Source organism: Tubulanus polymorphus, chromosome 5, assembly GCF_964204645.1.
Source record: "Tubulanus polymorphus chromosome 5, tnTubPoly1.2, whole genome shotgun sequence".
Classification (NCBI taxonomy): Eukaryota; Metazoa; Nemertea; class Palaeonemertea; order Tubulaniformes; family Tubulanidae; genus Tubulanus; species Tubulanus polymorphus.
Genome location: NC_134029.1, coordinates 13,929,729 through 13,951,974, shown reverse-complemented (window position 1 = coordinate 13,951,974; position 22,246 = coordinate 13,929,729). Strand labels below are relative to the sequence as shown.

Genomic DNA, 22,246 nt, shown 5'->3' with positions numbered 1-22,246 from the left:
AATTATGATAGCATTTTTGCGAGACGGTAATCTACCGAAGGATGAAAAGGTAGCCAGAAAAATAGTTCATGCAGCAGATTTTTACTTTGTAGATGAAGATGGGTTGTTATTTCATGTTGATAAGGGGAATAGAAAAACAGATGGTAACCGGCTACGCCAGTTAGTTATTCCTATACAGATGCGATTCGAAATTTTGACAGCGGCTCATGATGACCCCTTGGCTGGACATCTAGGTATCAAGCGTACGTATAATCTGATACGAGAAAGGTATTATTGGCCTGGTTTATACAAAGATGTCGAAAACTGGATACGTTCGTGTGAACATTGTGGAAGTAGGAAAAATCCCCCTCATCCTGTTCGAGCCCCGTTGTTGCCAATTCCACAGAGTCACCCGTGGGATATGGTAGCTATGGATATATTGGGTCCATTACCAGTTACAGATAAAGGTAATAAGTATATTCTTGTTCTTGTTGATATGATGACCAAGTGGCCGGAAGCTTTTGCACTTCCCAACCAAGAAGCAGTAACCATTGCTCGTAAAATATACGAAGAGATATTGTCGCGACACGGTCCGCCTAGAGTGTTCCTCTCGGATAGAGGTCAAAACTTTCTTTCAAAACTTATGTCGGAGTTGTGTAGATTATTTAATACTACAAGGTCAAGAACGAGTGGGTATAGGCCTCAAACAAATGGTATGGTAGAGAGATTCAATGGTTCACTGGTTGCTTCTTTGTCTCACTACGTTAATGAAAGGCATAGTGATTGGGATCATTTTATTCCCAGTGTGCTTTACGCTTATAGAGTCTCTAATGCGACTGAAACAACACAATTTAGTCCATTTTTTTAATGTATGGCAGAGAACCACGCCTGCCGATGGATATGGCACTATTGCAGCCAGATTTTAAATACCATGATGTGGAACATTTCATTGCAGATGTCATTTCAGGAATGACAGAAGCACAAGAATTGGCTTTAAAACGTATACAAAAGGCTCAAAAGATAATGAAAAGTCACTATGACAAAAAGGCCTTCGATCCTCCGTTTAATATAGGTGATCGGGTGTGGATATTCACACCAAGAAAGGTTAAGAAACTCTCAACAAAATTATTACATCGCTGGACGGGTCCCTGGACAGTAAGGAAGAAAATTGGACCAAACACATATATGGTTAGTGACAGAAATAATACACTCAAGTCTAATCCAGTGCATGCCGCTAGAATGAAGTGGTATGTTGGACCAGATCTTCGATCACCGGACCCAGGTATTGTGGTGCAGAATTTTCAGGAAGATCAACTGGACCAACTCTCGCAAAAAGTGGGTCCCCCCAGTGGGCCTACTCAAGAGGTTATTAATGAAAGTATAAGTAATCGAGGAACGGACACAGGAAACAGAAAAGTAGAAATCAAAGATAACGAAATATCAGAACAAATTTATTATGTAGAGAAAATTTTAAGGCATAGGAAGTCGAAAGGAAAGTTTCAATATCGCATAAAATGGTTAGATTTTCCTTCAGCGGAGAACACATGGGAGAAAAGTGAAAACCTTTCAGCGGCTATTCTACGGGAATATTGGGACAAAAAACCAAATAAACGTAAGAAACGAAAACATTAATGTTAAATCGGTTGTCTCTTTTCAGAAAATGTTGACGATATGTGTGGCATATTTGATATTTATGACAGAGGTTTTGGGGAAGCAACAAACAGTATTACGCCCGAGTTATGGGGTCGCATTTCATCGTATTGGAGGTATTCAAGATGGAAAATCATTTTGGACACATACATTTGCTATACCCTTCATTAATTTACCTCAAGTTCCGCCTATCACGGCATCGTGTGCTGACAAAGATTTTGTTATTTGCAAACCTATTAAGGCAATGATAAGTAAATTACAACGTATGAGAAAGTCATCACTTCAACATATTTCAGATAGGTTAGGTGAAGTAAGACGGATGATTCCACTAACTATTAACTTACAGTCGGATAAAATTAGGCATAAGAGGTCAGCGCTAGGATTTTTAGGTAGTATTTTTTCTTCATTGTTCGGTTTAGCGACAGAATCAGAAGTTGCGGTTATTGGGGAACATATTAAAGCTATAGAAAAACAAGAACAATTGTCATCTGTTTTTATGACAAAATTAGCTGGTAAATTATCATCTTATATTAATGCAACTGATTATAGGATTAACAACGCATTTACAGCGTTACAAAGTAACCATGAACTCATTCAACAATTGGAGTCGCAAGTTCGTTTTCTTAAAACAAAAAGTGCAACCACAAATGACATGATAATTGCGGTCATTTATCTGATGCAGCATGTTGCTTCATATATAGAAACTTTACAGGAAATACAAATAAGGATAACTGATTGGGTGCAAGGGGCAGAACGCCTTACACAAGGTTATTTACCTCGTGCCTTAATACCGCCTACTATGATAGCTAAGACTATAACTCAAATTTCGCAAGAACGAAAGTATTCGAATTTTAAGTTGGCACATCACGACGTTGGTTTTTATTATCAGTTCAGAGATATAAGGTTTGCGAGGTCAGAACGATTCATATATATAACTGTAAAGTTTCCGTTAGCATCGTCAGATAACTATTTTGATCTCTACCGATTGGTAGTTTTTCCGCTTCCTAACGCACAAACTAGTTGTGAAAATGCATTATTTTTTGACAAACCAATTTTAGTACATAAATACTGCCAGTTTAGATTTGAAACTGGGGGACTGTTTGAGGGTGCGGTAGATCTTGGAAATGATAGATTCCTTGCAAGTGGAAGTGATACACAATGGACGATGATTTGTCCACCAAATCAACCGCGAGCGGTGCCAGGATGTTTATTTTGTATAATTCGTCTCTCTTGTGGGTGTATTCTAAAAAGCACGACGTTTTTGATACCAGCAAGAATTGGTTCATGTCATGTATCGGGAGAGATTACAATGTCGCATCCAGTAAACTTACCGGTGTTGCATTCTTTATTTTCGAAAAAGGACCTTAGATCGGTTACAGGGGGGAGTCATTATAATAAAACACCGAATGTTCCTTTACCAAGCTTTGGATTGGCTGAGGCTAAATGGAAAGATGTTGCTATGGTCGATCAAAAATTTTCGGTAGATTTTAAAAAATTAGCAGGGAGTCTTGTAAAGGATAAATTAATCTTTAAATCAAAAGCAGACGCTTTAAAGTCGTTGCCTTCAATTGAAGATTACACTCCAATAGGACTTGTTATTAAAATTTTAGCAAGCTGTGCGATAGCTATTTCTACTTTGTCTATGATTATCTCTATATTTGTTTGCTACAAATCAGGGGGTTTAGGTTTAGTTATGGGTGCATATGTTCCGTCAGTTAGGGCATATAATTTGTACGAGTCGTTTGATATTAATGAGTTAGCAAATCATATTAATTTTACTGAAATTGTTAATATTAAGAGTGAACACCCGATTAGTTTTCGGGTAGATGTGTTTTTATTTTTAGTCATCGTTGTTGGGGTTTTACTTATTCTATTTAGACCAATTTTGATGGCGTGCTTGCGTCGACTTCGTCACTGTCTACCTGCTTGTTGCTGCTGCTCTGTACTCGACGAAGCCCCAGCCCGTTTGAAACTACGCTTAGAAAACGGGGCTGGAAAGGTTGATTTGGAATTAATGAAACTTTTGGCTTGTTCGAATCGATGTGAAGTTAATGTTGCTCCGCCGACAGAAGTGCAATTGTCAAATTTCTACGGGAGTTCTAAGTTAAATTTGCAGTGGCAAACTAAATCATTCAATTGTACTAATGGTACTAATTACATTTTTCCTTTGGATGTTACGATACCATTGTCAACAAATTTGTCTAAATTAAAACAGATTCTGAATGGCAAAAATAAAATTTCCTTGGTTTTGGCATTTAGAAAATATAAAAAAGTTTGGCAAAACCAAGTCATGCTGTTGTCGCTTCATTTACTAATGAAATCGATAATGATGGCATTAACGAAATAGTTACGTCAAATCAATTACAAACTTCGAAGGAATATGAAATCCCGTTAATAAATCAACTGGCTCCTAGGTTACAAATTTTACCCCGAAAATCTTTGTATCCAAGTTTGACGTAAATAATCGTTAAAGGTGAAGGATATTAAATGGTTAAATTTTTGGAAAAAAAAACAATTTACGGTTGTATACTAGAGGAAATGGTACTAAGTGAGTTGCAAAATAAGGTATCGGGTGTCGAAATAATGTGGTTATGGTGTTAATTGCAATTATTGGTGATGACTAGCCTAATTGAGGATAAGGTAAATAAACAATTTCTCGGTTATAATGCAAATATAAATAAATTAATGATGATTCAAACGGTTTGGCAAGAATGAAATTTATTAGGTGCACGTTTAATCTCCATTCGTTGAATTATGCAATAAAACCGATAAAAAGTGATTTGCACACATCGATAAGTGGCAGGATTATGAATTGTCATTTTGTTTTTTAGCTTAATACAAATACATATATTATATATGTCATCATACACTATTGTATGAAATTGATATAAAACAAGGGAATATATAAAATAGATGATTTATCGTTTTGTAGTTAATTACAAACGTTGTTAATCCCTTAAGGAAAGAGAATGAAAAAAAATAAAATAAAAAAAAAAAATAAAAATATGTATAATTTTTTGTTTATCCCTTCAGGAATAGATAAGGAAAAAATAATTTTGTTAATCACTTAAGGAAAAAAAAAAAGGAAAAATAATTTTGTTAATCCCTTAAGGAAAGAAAGGAAAATAATACTGTAATGAAAATAAGGATTGTTAGGTAAAATTATGGAAATATGATTGTGATTCCGTAGATTATAGCAAATTGATTGCTTAGATAAAATAAGCATATAATTATTTGATATTACACGTAAGACAAAAATAGTAGTGACATATAACTTGTTGTATACATGTTTTAAATGTTATTTCCCCAAGATACTTCGCTTTGTTTGGACCGGATCAAGACGATAAACATATAGTGGATAAGTTCTAAAGAAACTATCGGTAGAAATGAAGTCAAGGAATTGATGGCTGGGACAACTTCAACAATAAACGATGACGAATTGGATGTTGAACGTAATTCGATGATTGAGAATAATATTTGTGTTTAAACGATTTGTAACATGTATATCTTAACACATGATTATAGCTATATCAAGAAAAGGCAATTATAGTAAATGTTCTATCGACTATGAAAGCAGGTTAGAATAAGTAAACTATACAATAAACAAATATTGAGATTAATTTCTTAAGTCTTTAATCTGCTTGCATTAAAACTGAATCATAACCTTAATGATTGAGTTGTGGAATCATTACGGGAAGTTGTATAATGATACACTAGTGATGTATATGTATTTGAAAGTGGAAAAATACTACATATTCAGTTGCGTTGTTTATAAGGAACATATATTGTTTATCATAATTAACTAAAATTGAATTATATATGTCAATTTGCTATAAATTTAAATAATACATGGAAATTCGTCAACATAATAACCTAATAATATATTGTGGTATAAGTGCAATTGATAGGCATAGATGGTTTAATTATTATACATTAACGAGAAGATAGCAAAAGTATAGAATAAACTTATTCAAACGGATCATAATCATCTTCCAATTAGAATATTGTTGTAATATTTATACGAAATGTTTCAATTTTTTTGTGTTGAATTATTATTGTGTAAGTTCAGTTATGTCAAATTTAATTTTTAGTTTATAAATGCGATTTGTCGCTAGGAAAGTTGTATGGTTGCGTTGCCTGTGCTCTGGGTTTGATATATACATATGTATATATATATATATATATATATATTTATTATTTTTCTTTTTGTCAAAGTGGGACACTTTGAATTGAGTGGGGGGTAATGTTGTGACATAGGCATTTTAATCAATTTAACTACGTATCACTTTCTGCTATTACGCTATCTCAAGCTCGTGGGACAATTCCTGCTGTTTAGTAATTATAGAATAATTAAAAGCTTTATGTTCAAACCCGGAATTAGATAAGATAAATTTCTAGAATAAAGGCACGGTACTCACGGGGAAAAACGGAGAGGGAGAGCAACATTGGCGGCTTCGACCAGAGCAGAGGCAGCGCACCAAGTAGGGTAAGGGTGATATGATATTGTCAGTTGTCATTTGGTTAAGTTTCATGCAATAGAACCCTTGCATCATTTTATCAACCTGAGTTTAGTTGTTGGTTATGTTTGGTCTCTGGTTTCTATATCGCCGTGCAGGACAGGAGGGGAAGTGCATACGTCACGAACAAGAACAGCGGCGCTCTCCCACAGCAATTTCGGGCTTCCCCCTCCAGGTCGCACGACAATTTGATGAAATAATATTTATGACTTTACATGTTTATAACACAAAATATAATAAGTTAATTAAATCAAAACCAATTGATGAAAATAACGTATCATATTATAAAGAACCAGATATTGAAGCATCGAGTTATATTAAACTACCATTTATAACTAATGCTGTTATAACTGTACAAAATGAAGATGATAAATGTTTTCTATGGGCTATAATAAGTTGTTTACACCCAGTTGAAGATTATAAACAACATAGTTTTAGATTAATTCATTATAAACAATTTGAAAATAATTATAAGATAGATAAGTATCCTGTTATAATTAAAAACATCCCAAAAATAGAAAGAGATAATAATATAAAGATAAATGTATTTGATTTAATCAAATTACCAAATACAAAAGGTAACAATATAAAACATTATACATTAGAACCTTTATATCTATCAAAAGATTATGATTCAAACGATGTTATAGATATATTATATTATGAGAATCATTATATGTGGATTAAACAAATAGATTTATTCTTTAGAACTGAAAGTGATCACCATAATAAAATATATCTATGTAGAAAATTTTTACATAGATTCAGTAATGAAAGTACATTATTAAATCATAAACAATTATGTGAAAATCATGATTATTGTAAATTAGTTTTACCAAATGAAAAGGATAAAATATTAGAATTCAAAAAATATGATTACAAAAATAAAGTTCCATTTGTTATATATCGAGATTTTGAATCATTAAATAAAGAATTAACTGATCAAGATAGAAAAGAAATATATTATAAAAGAAAGAAATTAAATTCTAATGAAAATGATTTTTCAGATGAACCACCAAAAACAAATACTATTAAAAAGATTCATCAATCAGCTGCAGCTTTCGGGTTATATATTAAATCTGATTATCCAGAACTAATTGAAAGTGAATATTATCATTATAGAAATGAAAATGTTATAAATCATTTTTGTGACTTATTAATTGAATATGAAATAAGATTTAGTAAATTATTGAATACAAATATAGAAATTATAATGACAGAAGAAGATAAAGAAGTATTTGCGTTTGCAGATAAATGTTATTATTGTGAAAAGATATTTAATTATAAAGATAAAAAAGTAAGAGACCATGATCATTTGAATGGAAAGTTTAGAGGCGCTGCACATGAGAATTGTAACTTACAAGCTAAGAAAATTAACTTTGTACCAGTTATATTTCATAATCTATCAGGATATGATGCACATTTATTTATCAAGCAGTTATGTCATAAAATAGAAGAAATTAATAATGAAATAGAAAGATTAAATTCAAATAGATCAAAAGATAAAATACCAACTTATAAATTTAGAATGTTAGCTAAAACATCTGAGAATTATATATCATTCCAATTTGGTTGCCTAAGATTTATAGATTCATATAGATTTTTAAATAGTTCATTAGATAACTTATCAAAATCATTAGTTGATGATGAATTAAAAATATTAAAACAACACTACCCAAATAATGATGATTTTCAATTAATGAGATATAAAGGAGCAATTCCATATTCTTTCTATAAAAATCATAATGATTTTAACATAACTGAATTATTGAAAGAACAATTCTATGATGAATTAAAAAATGAATATGTTAAAGATGAAGTATATAATAGAACATTGAATATTTGGAATCATTTTAGAATGAAAAATCATGGGCAATTAGTAGATTTATATCTAAAATCAGATGTATTATTATTAACTGATATATTCGAAAGGTTTAGAGATGTAAACCTAAAATATTCTAATATTGATCCTTGTCATTGTTATTCTAGCCCAGGTTTAACATGGTATTGTGGATTAGAATTTACAGATATAAAAATGGATTTGTTAACAAATATAGATCAATTACTATTATTTGAAAAATCTATAAGAGGAGGAGTTTCAGGTGTATTAGGCAATAGATATTTCAATGTAAATGATAACCCTGGATATAAGTTATTATATATAGATGCAAATAATTTATATGGTTGGGCAATGATGGAACCACAACCTTATGGAGTATTTGAAATAACTGAAGTTTTACAACATGAATAATGATAAATTTGATTGGAAGAATTCTAGATATTGCAGATGATTCAGTTACTGGTTACTTCTTTGTTGTAGATTTAGAATATCCAGAACATATAAAATTTAAATCTAGAAATCTAGCATACTGTCCAGAACATAAAACTGTAACTCATGAAGAATTATCAAATTACCAAAAAAGAATTAAACCCGAAAATCATATTCATACAGAAAAGTTAATGGTAACTCAAGAAGATAAATATAATTATGTAGTACATTATAGAATGTTAAAGTTTTATTTGAATCAAGGAATGATTCTAAAAAAAGTACATAGATATATTTCATTTAGTCAATCTAAGTGGTTAGAAAAATATATAGATTTTAACACCAAACAGAGAACTGAAGCTAAAACTGATTTCGAGAAAGATTTCGTCAAGTTAATGAATAATGCATTCTATGGTAAGACTTGTGAAAATATTAGAAATAGAAATGATATTGAGTTAGTTAGTAATGGTAAAAGAATTAGACATTTACAAACATATCCTAAGTTCATTGGTAACAGAATATTTGATGAAAATTTAGCCGCAGTTAAGATGAGAAGAACATCAATGAAATTTAATAAACCAATCTATGTTGGCGCTTCAGTTTTAGAATTATCAAAATTACTAATGTATGAATTCTATTATAATGTATTACAACCACTTTTTGGAGAAAAACATATAGAAATACTATATTTTGATACTGACAGTTACATATTAAAGATAAAAACTGATAACATAACTGATGATTTAAAAACATTAAAACATCATTTTGATTTTAGAAACTATCCTAAAGATCATGAATTGTTTAGCAATGATAATAAAAAAGTTCCCGGTAAATTCAAAGGTGAATAAGGTGGTGAAGAAATGATAGAGTTCATAGGTATTAGATCTAAAATGTATTCATATAAAACTAAAGAACATGAAGCTAAAAAGTTAAAAGGAATAACCAAAAGTGTAGTAGAAAAGAATATTCATTTCAAAGATTACATCAATTGTATATTCAATGAAGAAGTTAGAAAACATAAGATGAGATGTTTAAGATCTGAAGATCATGAAATGTTTATTGAAGAAATTGAAAAGATAAGTCTAAACCCATTTGATGATAAAAGATATATTTTAGATGATGGAATTCATACAGTTGCTTATGGTTGTAATTTAGATGAATACTTAAAATTTAAAAGAGAAGAAACAAAAGAGAACGAGATAATGAAAAGAATTCTAACGTGTTAATCAAATTTTAATAAAAATATGTATTATAAATGGAGAGTAAACAAGCAAACAGTGAGAACAACAAATTATTTCTAGATAGAATAAAAGATACTACAAATGTAAAATCTGTAGATTATTATTCAAAAAGTTATCAGAATTAACAATCCATAAGAAATATCTAATTACAAATATTGATACAGTTACTAATAACTATGGAGATAAATTAGTTATACACTTAGAATATGAAGGATTAAAAGGAAATACACATAAATTCAGAACATATTTACCGGATAGATTTCATAGATTATCAAGTGAAGATTTAGAAGAATTATGTTCTGGAGATTTCTATTTCGTATACAAAGGTAAGAATGAAAAAGGGCACCATGAAATAGATTTCGAATAAAATATGTAAAATAAATGGTAGAATTAAAAGAATACAGAATATTTGTTGATTCAAGAAAACTTACAAATTATAAGAACATCAATGAAATTTAATAAACCAATCTATGTTGGCGCTTCAGTTTTAGAATTATCAAAATTACTAATGTATGAATTCTATTATAATGTATTACAACCACTTTTTGGGAGAAAAACATATAGAAATACTATATTTTGATACTGACAGTTACATATTAAAGATAAAAACTGATAACATAACTGATGATTTAAAAACATTAAAACATCATTTTGATTTTAGAAACTATCCTAAAGATCATGAATTGTTTAGCAATGATAATAAAAAAGTTCCCGGTAAATTCAAAGATGAATAAGGTGGTGAAGAAATGATAGAGTTCATAGGTATTAGATCTAAAATGTATTCATATAAAACTAAAGAACATGAAGCTAAAAAGTTAAAAGGAATAACCAAAAGTGTAGTAGAATATTCATTTCAAAGATTACATCAATTGTATATTCAATGAAGAAGTTAGAAAACATAAGATGAGATGTTTAAGATCTGAAGATCATGAAATGTTTATTGAAGAAATTGAAAAGATAAGTCTAAACCCATTTGATGATAAAAGATATATTTTAGATGATGGAATTCATACAGTTGCTTATGGTTGTAATTTAGATGAATACTTAAAATTTAAAAGAGAGGAAACAAAAGAGAACGAGATAATGAAAAGAATTCTAACGTGTTAATCAAATTTTAATAAAAATATGTATTATAAATGGAGAGTAAACAAGCAAACAGTGAGAACAACAAATTATTTCTAGATAGAATAAAAGATACTACAAATGTAAAATCTGTAGATTATAAATTCAAAAAGTTATCAGAATTAACAATCCATAAGAAATATCTAATTACAAATATTGATACAGTTACTAATAACTATGGAGATAAATTAGTTATACACTTAGAATATGAAGGATTAAAAGGAAATACACATAAATTCAGAACATATTTACCGGATAGATTTCATAGATTATCAAGTGAAGATTTAGAAGAATTATGTTCTGGAGATTTCTATTTCGTATACAAAGGTAAGAATGAAAAAGGGCACCATGAAATAGATTTCGAATAAAATATGTAAAATAAATTGTAGAATTAAAAGAATACAGAATATTTGTTGATTCAAGAAAACTTACAAATTATAAATCTCATAATTTACTAGTACAATTAGATAGAGAATTTAAGAATTGTGTAGATTTAAAATTAGTTAATATAAGTTTATGTAATTCTTTTTATAATATATCGGATAAAACTATTGATCATAATGCTTTTATGATTCATATTAGAAATGTAAATAAATGGTTTCATCTAATTTTAAAACCAGGATTATATAATTTAGAAACATTAGCTCAAGAAATTAATAGAAGAGCACGGTTGAAAATTAGAAGTGAAGATAAATTTTTAATTAGATTTATAAAAAGTGATAGCACAAATAAAATTAAAATAAAGGTATATGATGAAAGTCAACATGCATTTATAGTGAGAAAACCTATAGCTAATCTGTTAGGAATTGTACCAGATACTGTTACAGGAAACGTAGATGGTAATTCAAATATAATACCTTTTACACACTTTTATATTTATTGCAATTTAATCGAGCCTACAAAAACTTTCGAAGCAACTAAAGATACAATTTGTAGTTCTAGTATACTAAATATTTTACCGCTAAAAAATGTTAAACAATTTGGAACTCAAATAAATTATAATTTAACAGAATGTGATTTTAAACCTTGCATTCCTAAATTTAATAATTTTAAATTAGAAATAAGAAATCATTATGGATATTTAATTGATTTGAATAACTTTCCTGTAATTTATGAATTCGTTATAAGATGCAAAGAGTAATCTTTTCATTATATAAATGAATATAACTGTTGGACCGGGTATATGTTTTGGATTTGATTTTAAACGTGTGAAAGAAATGAAATTTAACGTTAATGATGTAATTACACATATCAAAAATATTGCATTTTCTAATGAAACAACATTTGAGTATGAAACAACAATAAATAAAGAAACTTTAAATGTAGAAAAGATTACTAATTTAATTAGAGAATCTTTAAGATTTTATGAATTAGATGAAGATTTTATCATCGATGATATTAAAAAAATAATAATTGAAATATATACAAATGAAACTAGTAATGAAATAAATGTTGAATTAATCATAAATAAGATAACTAAATATTTTGATGATAGTAATTTTTTTGGTAAATAAATGAGTGATAATAAGTGGATAATAACTGGATTATATAATGGCGCATTACTATCAGTTGGAACTGTTGGTTATTCAATGGTATTAAAAAAAGTATTTAAAATGGGAAGTGTTAATGTTGATAGATTTGATATAAATGATATTTTAGAATTAACATTAGCAGTTACTTTATCTAATTTAACTATTGATTATTTAGAAAAGCAAAAATATATTCCCCCCATATAAATGCATAATTATTTTACTAAATAAATGGCTTCTGCAGTTGTAACTATTATAGGATCAGCAATTGTTAACGCTTTAGCATTTACTGGTGGTGGTTATTTATTTAAGCATATTGATAAAAATGGATCATTAACAGAACAAAAAAGACATAACTTAGCATTAGAGAAATATAATAAAGCAGCGGAAGAATATAGGGAAAAACGACAAAACTATATGGATTACATCAATAAAGAATTATATGATCAGAAGATTTCACATAGAGATTTTCAATCAGTTGATGATGCCATGAGTTTATATAACGCGGTAACCAATAAAGAAAAATTACATCTATACAAACCTAAATTATCAGATTATTATAACCCAAGTAATGAACAACAGAAATATGAAATAATTTGGATTTTAGGTGGAACATTTATTGTTATATTTGTAGCGTATAAGTTTACTAATTAGTAATTTTTTTTTGCTAAATAAATGGAAGATAAAGTTGATAATATTGATATTATTCCTCATGATATAAATAAAACTAAATTAAAAACATATTTAGAAAAACAAATATTAGAATTTGAAAGTGACTGAAAGATAAAAAAGAAAAAATATTTAAAAAGTAAAATTATATATTATTTGATTATAAGTGGTTCGGTTACAATTAGTTCTGTAATAACATTTCTAGCAATATTCAGTCCATTAACACCTTTAGCTATATCAATTGGTGTATTAGGATTAAGTTCAAGTGTTTTAACCGGTACAAGTTCAAAATTAAATATAAAAAGTAATAAAGAAAAAATTAAAACTAATATAAAAGAAATTAATAAATTAAAGAATACACTAGATTATATAATAAGATTAAATGGCCATATAACAGTTGAAGAACAAGATAAATTATTAAAAGAATTAATAAATTATTAATTTTTTAATTATATAAATGGCAGATAGTTTTCCAAAAGCTTTCCAATATAATAAATCATTTAAATATAATATTCCTGCAATAGATTTTAAGAAAAATATTACATATAGAAATGAAGTTTTAAATTCATTAATTGATTTATATATTTATGTTACTGAAAGTAATAATTTTCATGTAAAGATGGAAAATATATTTCATGTGTATACAATTAATTTCAAAAATTTAAATGAGGCAAAACAATGGTTATTAAAATCTAATATGAAGTATTGGCAGAACCAATTAAATTTTGCTGTTTATTGCGCAACAACAGGATGTGGAATTAGTTGGAATGATCATTTAAACAAACCAAGTTTACCATTGACGTTGTTGACACTTTATTTTAGATTTCATACATATTTTCAAATAAAATTAATATCAGATGAATTACAATGTCCTTTACCAGGTTCAAAATATTTTAAAGAATTGAATAATAATATTAATTTTTCTAAGTTTTATAAAATATGTAATGAATTTAATATTAATTCAAATAAAGATTTTAGATCAAAAATCAAAAGATCACCGCCATCTATCCACCAGTCCCTTTTGGATTGCTAAGTATCGCCAGGTACCATCTATAGACAGTTTACGGGAGCTACCACCCGCTATAGTCCCCTATTCTTAAATCGCACCCCATCGAGTTTGCTCCTTGTCTTTTTATAATAATACTAGGATACACGGGGTCAACAACTGTTTGTTTCAGGCCCCTGTGTGCCGAATTCACGACATCCTCGTGACGTTTCATGTAAGAATTCTACATTTGTCCCGTGAGAGAACCCATGTCCCGTCACAGGCCCGGGTCCTCTCACCGGACACTGCAGTTTAACTCATATGGAAAGATGACATATTCTGCTTCCGCTGTAATGCAGGTTTTTGTAGATATCCTTAGAAAGCATTCATTCACGTCATTGTCCTATGTGGAAAAAATATTCACTTTATTTGACAAAGACTGGTAAGTACTTTCGTCGGCCTTTACACCTTAAAAGTAAATTTTTTGACTGACATCGATTTCCCGGGTCCTGCTAATAAAAAGTACGAAATTACGAAATGGAAATTTTTTTTGCCAGTAGTGCTAAAATACGAAACGAAATGGTCACATTTCAAACACACGCCCATACACACTATGGTCAAAGCTCGTTATAACGCTACGGGACTGTAAAAATCTCGGCGGTGCATGTAAATGATCTTTTGAAAGTAGGCCTACCATATTCAAGAATTTATTTTCTTAAACTGGAGGGTTTTAAGAACGTCTACAATTAGTAGAAACTTGTAGGATGTTCTCAAAAACAAATAATGAATACGCTGCGCCATTTCCACGAACTCAGACGCGGTAAAGCATAGTGAAATGATAGGCCCTACACATGGACTAGGCCTACATGACGATCTTTTTACCGCTTAACAGCGTAGCTACGAGCAATTTGAAAAAAATTCCGGCCGTGAATTTTCTTTTCGAATCCGCATCCCTTGCAAAATCCAGACAGGGTAAAGGTCTTATAAATGATACAGTGCGATACTGCTGACCACATGTATCAATTATTAACATAACAGACGGGGGAAACATCATCGGTGTTTTATAACGAAAGTTTTTTCTCAGTCGCGGCACGGAACCCTGCCACACTAGACCAGGTGCGCATGTTTAAGCCAGCTCCACGAATCCGCTGCTTTAGCGCAAAAAATTACAAAATTTTCGTTTCGTATTACATTTTATACTTTAGCAGGACCCGCGAAAAAATGACCATTTCGTTTCGTAGTTAAGCATTTCGTATAGTATTTCGTTTCGTACTTTAGCATTTCTTAATTTCGTTTTGCATTTCGTAATTTCGTTGCATATTTCTTAATTTCGTAGTTTCGTAATTTAGAAGTACCCGGATATTCCATCCACACAGGCAGAGTCGGGCTTGGGTCTGGGAGGATTGGGGTTTTGATAGTGTATCTGTGTTTGTGAGTGGTTATTCTGCAATAAATCCGAGAAAAAATGTCTTGGTACTGATGATACGTTAAAAAAGATAATGGCCGCTGGCTCCACACACAGCGACCTCACAAAACACTAACAAACTTCGTTTTTCAATCTAAAATTTAAACTTTTATTTCATATGATACTTACGGTAAAAGTGCAGATCCGCACCTCTCGTAAATGGTTCAATCAATTACATTAAATATCACTGATTCAGACTCAAAATGTCATCAGCAATTCAGTACACTGGTTTATTTTATAGTATCTTCACTAGAAAGTAGATTTTTAGCCTGGATTTTGGCTCGAGATCGTCACGATTTTTTAACCAGACGCCATATTGGATGGGTCAATCTAAAGTGAAGATTTGTTTAGAATATTTGCTGAAACGATGTTTCATGACCCACTCATTTTGAGGAAGAAAAATATTAATTTCTTGTCAATTTCAACAATGATATCTGACAATTTGGTTAGCATTAATAACCTAAGTGACAGTTGACAGTTGAAAAATTTGATTAGTTTATGCACTGATTACCATCAAATCGTTTCAGTAATTACTTCAGACAAATCTTCACTAGATTTCCCAATCCAATATGGCGTCCTATTTAAAGATCGTCACGATTCTGAGATAAAAACCGGGCCAAAAATCTGCTTTCTAGTAGAGATATCATAAAATAAATCACTGCATTCAGGGGTTAGATTTTAAGGTGCGCAATCGCGCGCCTACGCGCACGTTTAATATCCGCAGAAGCGCTGCTCACAGTGCACCTAAAGCCTAGCGCACATCAACACTGCGATTGGAGACCACTAGTTGCAAGGCAGTTTTCGGCGCATGAGAGGAACTGGCTGGATACGATCAGTTGCTTGAATGTGTCGATGTGAGTGAGCTTACGATTGGTAAGCGTCGATCTATCTCCAGTTCCAGCCAGTTGCCCATGTTCTACTTTTGAGCAACTGGTTGTACTCAATCGCAGTCATATCCGTCGATGTGCGCGCTCTGGATCTCGACGATTGACATGCGCCATGCAGTTGCTGCAACTGACCGGTTGTAACTAGATTTCGATGTGCGCGGGGTAATCGTTCGGTAGCAACTAGTTGTCTCCAATCGCAGTGTCGATGTGCGCTAGGCTTTAGTCTTATTCAAAAGCGCACGCAAAATTGTAGCCTAGAAAGTTTATTGATTTCCCAAAACCTTGGTGCAAAGTAGAAAGTTTATTGATTTCCCAAAACCTTGGTGCAAACATAGAACTCAAATCAATTGATTTGAGTTCTATGGTGCAAAGTAGAAAGTTTATTGATTTGATATTGGTTTATTGCTCTGTGGAGGTTCCAGCTAAAGTCATCTTCTATCATGTTTGTAACGACAACCAACGACGAACGATTGAATATATTTGCCAAATCTTTAATGCGCCTTACTATCAATAATAACGACGATTAACTGCAATAAGAAATACAAAAAATGTTCTGAATACAATTATCCTTCGTATGCCATGAATTAAAGCACATTTACACTGCAGTTAAACTACCAAATAACAGACTTGAAAAATAGCAATCCATAATTTCGAATTAAGTTCGCTATACATAGAAAGGCAGAAAAATACAATGTATGATTAAATCAGCACAGCTTACCGAGTTTATGGCCCGAAATATCCATTGGTTAAATATACAAATACTGCAAGACACAGCTACCAAAAATGTCCAACTTGGAGGGCCAACTCCTAGACTACAACTGCCAGGATTGAAATACTAATACTCAGTAGTGTGAAATCAGGTGACAACTGACAGGTGACAAGAGGATTAGGATAAGCTGGCCATGGAAATAACCAAGCCACGCACAAAAGGAATTATATTTACAGTATAGGCCTACAACATTATCACACCAAATAAAAAGGATTTGCGCGGAACTATGTTGCATCGTGTGTCAGATCTTGTGAGGAACCAGCTAGGGGATAACTTACCTGCTCCATACTGAAAACTGGAAGATTTGCATGATCCACAATCTGCGATATTTTTTTTAACTGATTTGCATAAAAACTTTCCATCTTTTGGGTAATTTAATTAACAGCATTCAAAGATGAAAAATGCCTGGAAATAGCGTTTCCAAGCCCCTAGAGTTCAAAATTTTTTCTGGAGGAGGGCCCCCAGACCTCCCCACGAGGGACTTCGCGCCTACGGCGCTCATTTCGTCACATTAACAAAATTCCAGTTGAGCACCTAACCAATTATGACGCAATTGGCGGCCATCTTGGTGTCACCAGTACTCATTCGTAAGTGGGAAAAAGTTTTTCCACATTATATTGATACCTAAGCGTATTTTGCTACCACAATCAATTAGAAAGTTGTAGCTCATAATGTGTTCTATGATTGTGGTGAGTTTCAAGGTAATTGGATTTCGTATATGGCCACCAGGGGGCGTTGAATAATACAATATCTTAGTATTTCTATATTATATTCGTATCAATGCATATTTTGTAACCACAATCAATCGCAAAGTTGTAGCTCATGACATCCTCTATGATTGTTGCGAGTTTTAAGGCCATAAGTTTTTCTATATGGTCACCAGGGGGCGTTGAATAGTAGAATAAATTAGTATTTCCTTATTATATTGGTACCTAGGCATATTTTGTTACCATGATCAATTGCAAAGTTGTTGTTCATGACATGTTCTATGATTGTGGTGAGTTTCGAGGTCATTGGGTTTTGAATATGGTCACCAGGGGGCGTTGAATAGTAGAATAACTTAGTATTTCCGTATTAAATTGGTGACGAGGCATATTTTGTTATCACAATCAATTACAAAATCGTAGCTGCTGACATGTTCTATGATTGTGGTGAGTTTCAAGGTCATTGGTTCTTGTAAATGGTCACCAGGGGGCGTTGAATGTTGAAATTGTTAGATTGTTGAGCATTTGAAACCACTTCCCAAGTGGGCATGGTGTCCCTGGACCCCTAGTTCATTTTTAGCCCACTTGGGACTTTAGTCCCAGCGGGCTATTGCGTTCACTTTTCGTCCGTCGTCCGTCCGTCCGTCCGTAGACGGAATCCAGTTATTTTGGGAAGTTTTGAAGACGCTTCAAGGTAACGTCTTGATATTTGGGTTACACATGTATCTCCTCTAGACACATCTTCAGCCCAAAAACTGGCCCTGTCAGAATCAAGATGGCCGACTGGCAGCCATTGTTGTTCGCTAAAATCAGCACTTTTTACACATTTTTGAACTTTTTTAGGGAAATTTTGAAGTAGCTTTGATCAATTACCTTGATCTTTCGGATATATGTGAATCCCCCCAGGGCCCATCAACATAACAAATATTGGGTCGGTCGGACTCAAGATGGCTGTCCTATGACCTTTTTAGTGCCCAAAAATGTTAATTTTGGCCCGAATTCTGAGTCCTGTAGCTTCCTACTGGTCTGCCATTTCTCATTGCAATTGCTGATGGGTATTCTTTGGAAACGGATGTTTTTTACCTGAGACAGGTATTTTTCATCAGCCAATTATGACGCAATTGGCGGCCATCTTGGTGTCACCAGTACTCATTCGTAAGCGGGAAAAAGTTTTTCCACATTATATTGATACCTAAGCGTATTTTGCTACCACAATCTATTAGAAAGTTGTAGCTCGTAACGTGATTGTGGTGAGTTTCAAGGTAATTGGATTTTGTATATGGCCACCAGGGGGCGTTGAATAATACAATATCTTAGCATTTCTTTATTATATTCGTACCTATGCATATTTTGTAACCACAATCAATTGGAAAGTTGTAGCTCATGACATCATCTATGATTGTTGCGAGTTTTAAGGACATAAGTTTTTCTATATGGTCACCAGGGGGCGTTAAAAAGTAGAATAACTTAGTTTTTCCTTATTATATTGGTACCTAGGCATATTTTGTTACCATGATCAATTGCAAAGTTGTAGTTCATGACATGTTCTATGATTGTGGTGAGTTTCGAGGTCATTGGGTTTTGAATATGGTCACCAGGGGGCGTTGAATAGTAGAATGACTTAGTATTTCCATATTAAATTGGTAACGAGGCATATTTTGTTATCATAATCAATTACAAAATCGTAGCTGCTGACATGTTCTATGATTGTGGTGAGTTTCAAGGTCATTGGTTTTTGTAAATGATCACCAGGGGGCGTTGAATGTTGAAATTGTTAGATTGTTGAGCATTTGAAACCACTTCCCAAGTGGGCATGGTGTCCCTGGACCCCTAGTTTACTCACTCGACCTTTCGACCTTTGATCTAGACTAACTAAACCCCTATTACTCCTGTCTGTGGTTTAGTTTCACGATCGGATATTTTCACAAACCACAGTCAGGAATGGAAAGGTCATTTTTCAATAAAATCTATCGTAATTGGTTTTTCTTTACGAAGTGGCTATTCGTACGGACCCGTACGGATTACTACTGTATGTTCGTACGGGAAGGGATAGGGTTAGGGTAAGGTGAGGCTATATGTAGTTAAAACATTCGGCCGACTGTCAGCGAGCTCGGTGGTCTAGTGGTATGATGCTGCGCTAGTAATTTACTGGCCCGGGTTCGAGTCTAGCTCGATCCGCTCTATTTTTCTCTAACTCTATTCTCCACACTTTCCTTGACTTTTCTAAATCGCGCACCTCTGTACGCATGCGCGGCGTTAATCAGCCAATCAGCGACAGCTATTAGCGTACAGATCCCAGTTCCATTCAAATAGCCTCCAGAGTAATCCGTACGGGGACCTACAAGTAGCCACAGCGTTTTCTTTATGGTACGCAAAGTTGAAAGCCATGGGTTTTATAATTTTTGAGAAATTCACCAAAAATTTTCAAAAATTGGATTAATTTGAGCACATTTTTTTATGCAGCATCTTTAACTGTCCAAAATAACACATGTGAAAATTCAATGCTATTTGCGTCGGAAGAACTTTATATCGCCAAGATCAGATGCTTGGTTCGGTAGTTATGGGCTTTCAAAGACGAAACCCCTCAAAATCTTGGTTCTGTAAAGTTTGTGTTGACCTAGTTTTGACTTCCATCATGACGTCATAACAGTGAACAAGGTAGATCAGCTGGTGGGCGTTATTTCACAAACAAAATGGCGGCACGATTGAATAGGTTGATATTCATCATTTCTAGCGCGAATACTGATATTCATGGCGTAGGCCTATGATATAACGATTTATTGTGTGCGATGTGTTCAATGATTCATCTAGTTTTGATATCCCGTGCATAAGGTAACGTTGCATCAAGATATCTGATGAAAATGTGGTTTCACAATGCGGAAATTTACTTACGTGTTAGCCACACAGCTGATTTACTGATAGCATTGAATTTTTAGAGATGAGTCTGATATTTACACGACTTGAATACTTTTATCACCATTAATTGAAGTCATTTTATTAACATTCGCATTAGCGATCCATTTTGGAGCCTGATTATTTGTATTAGTTTGTTAACTGGGGCACAGTGGAGCGTTCGCGTTGAAAACAGTCGTGTACAGTCGCTTAGGCAATATAGCCTTATACTCTCGTGTTCACTGCGTGTATGTATCAGTTTTTAGAGTACGCGCTTCGGTGTAGGTCGTGCGTAACAACGATTTGTCTGAGTGAAGATGTAAGCTACTTAAAGCAATCCTATCGTGAAATTATTATAAATCATGTCAGTCAATACAATATTTCGTCAGTAACCGGCACTGACTGGCCTCAAATTTGAAGAACTTGGGAGCTTCTGTCCTGATTGGTCCATATGATAAAAATGAAAAAAACCTCCGATGAAATCCAGGCTCTCACCAAGTTTGTACCGTATCTTATTGGGTCACTCATAGTTTTAGTTGTTTTGCAACATTCAAGGGATGTATTACAATTATGAACATTTGTTCAGACAAAAGGCCCATAATCAATTTTTCGAAGATTTCATTCTCATTAAAAGTCAGTTATCATTAAAAGTTCACAGTGATCAAAATTGAGTCCTTTTTAGCCCACTTGGGACTTAAGTCCCAGCCGGCTATTGCGTTCACTTTTCGTCCGTCCGTCCATAGACGGAATCCAGTTATTTTGGGAAGTTTTGAAGACGCTTCAAGGTAATGTCTTGATATTTGGTTAATACATGTATCTACCCTAGACACATCTTCAGCCCCAAAAACTGGCCCTGTCAGATTCAAGATTGCCGACTGGCAGCCATCGTTGTTCACCAAAATCAGCACTTTTTACACATTTTCGAAGTTTTCGAGGGAAATTTTGAAGACGCTTTGATCAATGACCTTGATCTTTGGTTTATATTTGAATCTACCAAGGGCCCATCAGGTCGGGTCGATCTGACTCAAGATGGCTGTCCTATGACCTTTTTAGTGCCCAGAAATGTCAATTTTGGCCAGAATTCTAGGGCCTGTAGCTTTCTACTGGTTTGCCATTTCCCATTGCAATTTGTGATGGGTATTCTTTGGAAAGTGATGTTTTATACCTGAGACAGGTATTTTTGATCAGCCAATTGTGACACAATTGGCGGCCATCTTGGTGTCATCAGTACTCATTCGTAGGTGGGAAAAAGTTTTTCCACATTAAATTGATACCTAAGCATATTGTGTTACTATAGGACCTATTCAATTGGAAAGTTGTAGTCCATAACGTGTTCTATGATTTTGGTGAGTTTCAAGGTCATTGGTTTTTGTATGTGGCAACCAGGGGAAGTTGAATAATACAATAACTTAGTATTTCTATATTATATTTGTACCTATGCATATTTTGCTACCACAATCAATTGCAAAGTTGTAGGTCATGACATCTTCCATGATTGTGGTGAGTTTTAAGGACATCAGCTATTCTATATGGTCACCAGGGGGCGTTGAATAGTAGAATAACTTAGTATT

General features: G+C 32.6%; 1 protein-coding gene across 3 annotated transcripts in view; it reads left to right on the top strand.

Annotated features, from left to right (window-relative positions):
* Positions 1-14,268: 14,268 nt before the first annotated feature.
* Positions 14,269-22,246, top strand: part of LOC141905773 (nicotinamidase-like) — an 81,000-nt gene continuing 73,022 nt past the window's right edge. For all 3 annotated transcript variants that reach the window (XM_074794792.1, XM_074794793.1, XM_074794791.1), the window contains exon 1: positions 14,269-14,400. In XM_074794792.1, the coding sequence (XP_074650893.1) occupies positions 14,288-14,400 (113 nt within the window). In that variant the 5' untranslated portion in view covers positions 14,269-14,287. The remainder of the gene's footprint in view (positions 14,401-22,246) is intronic.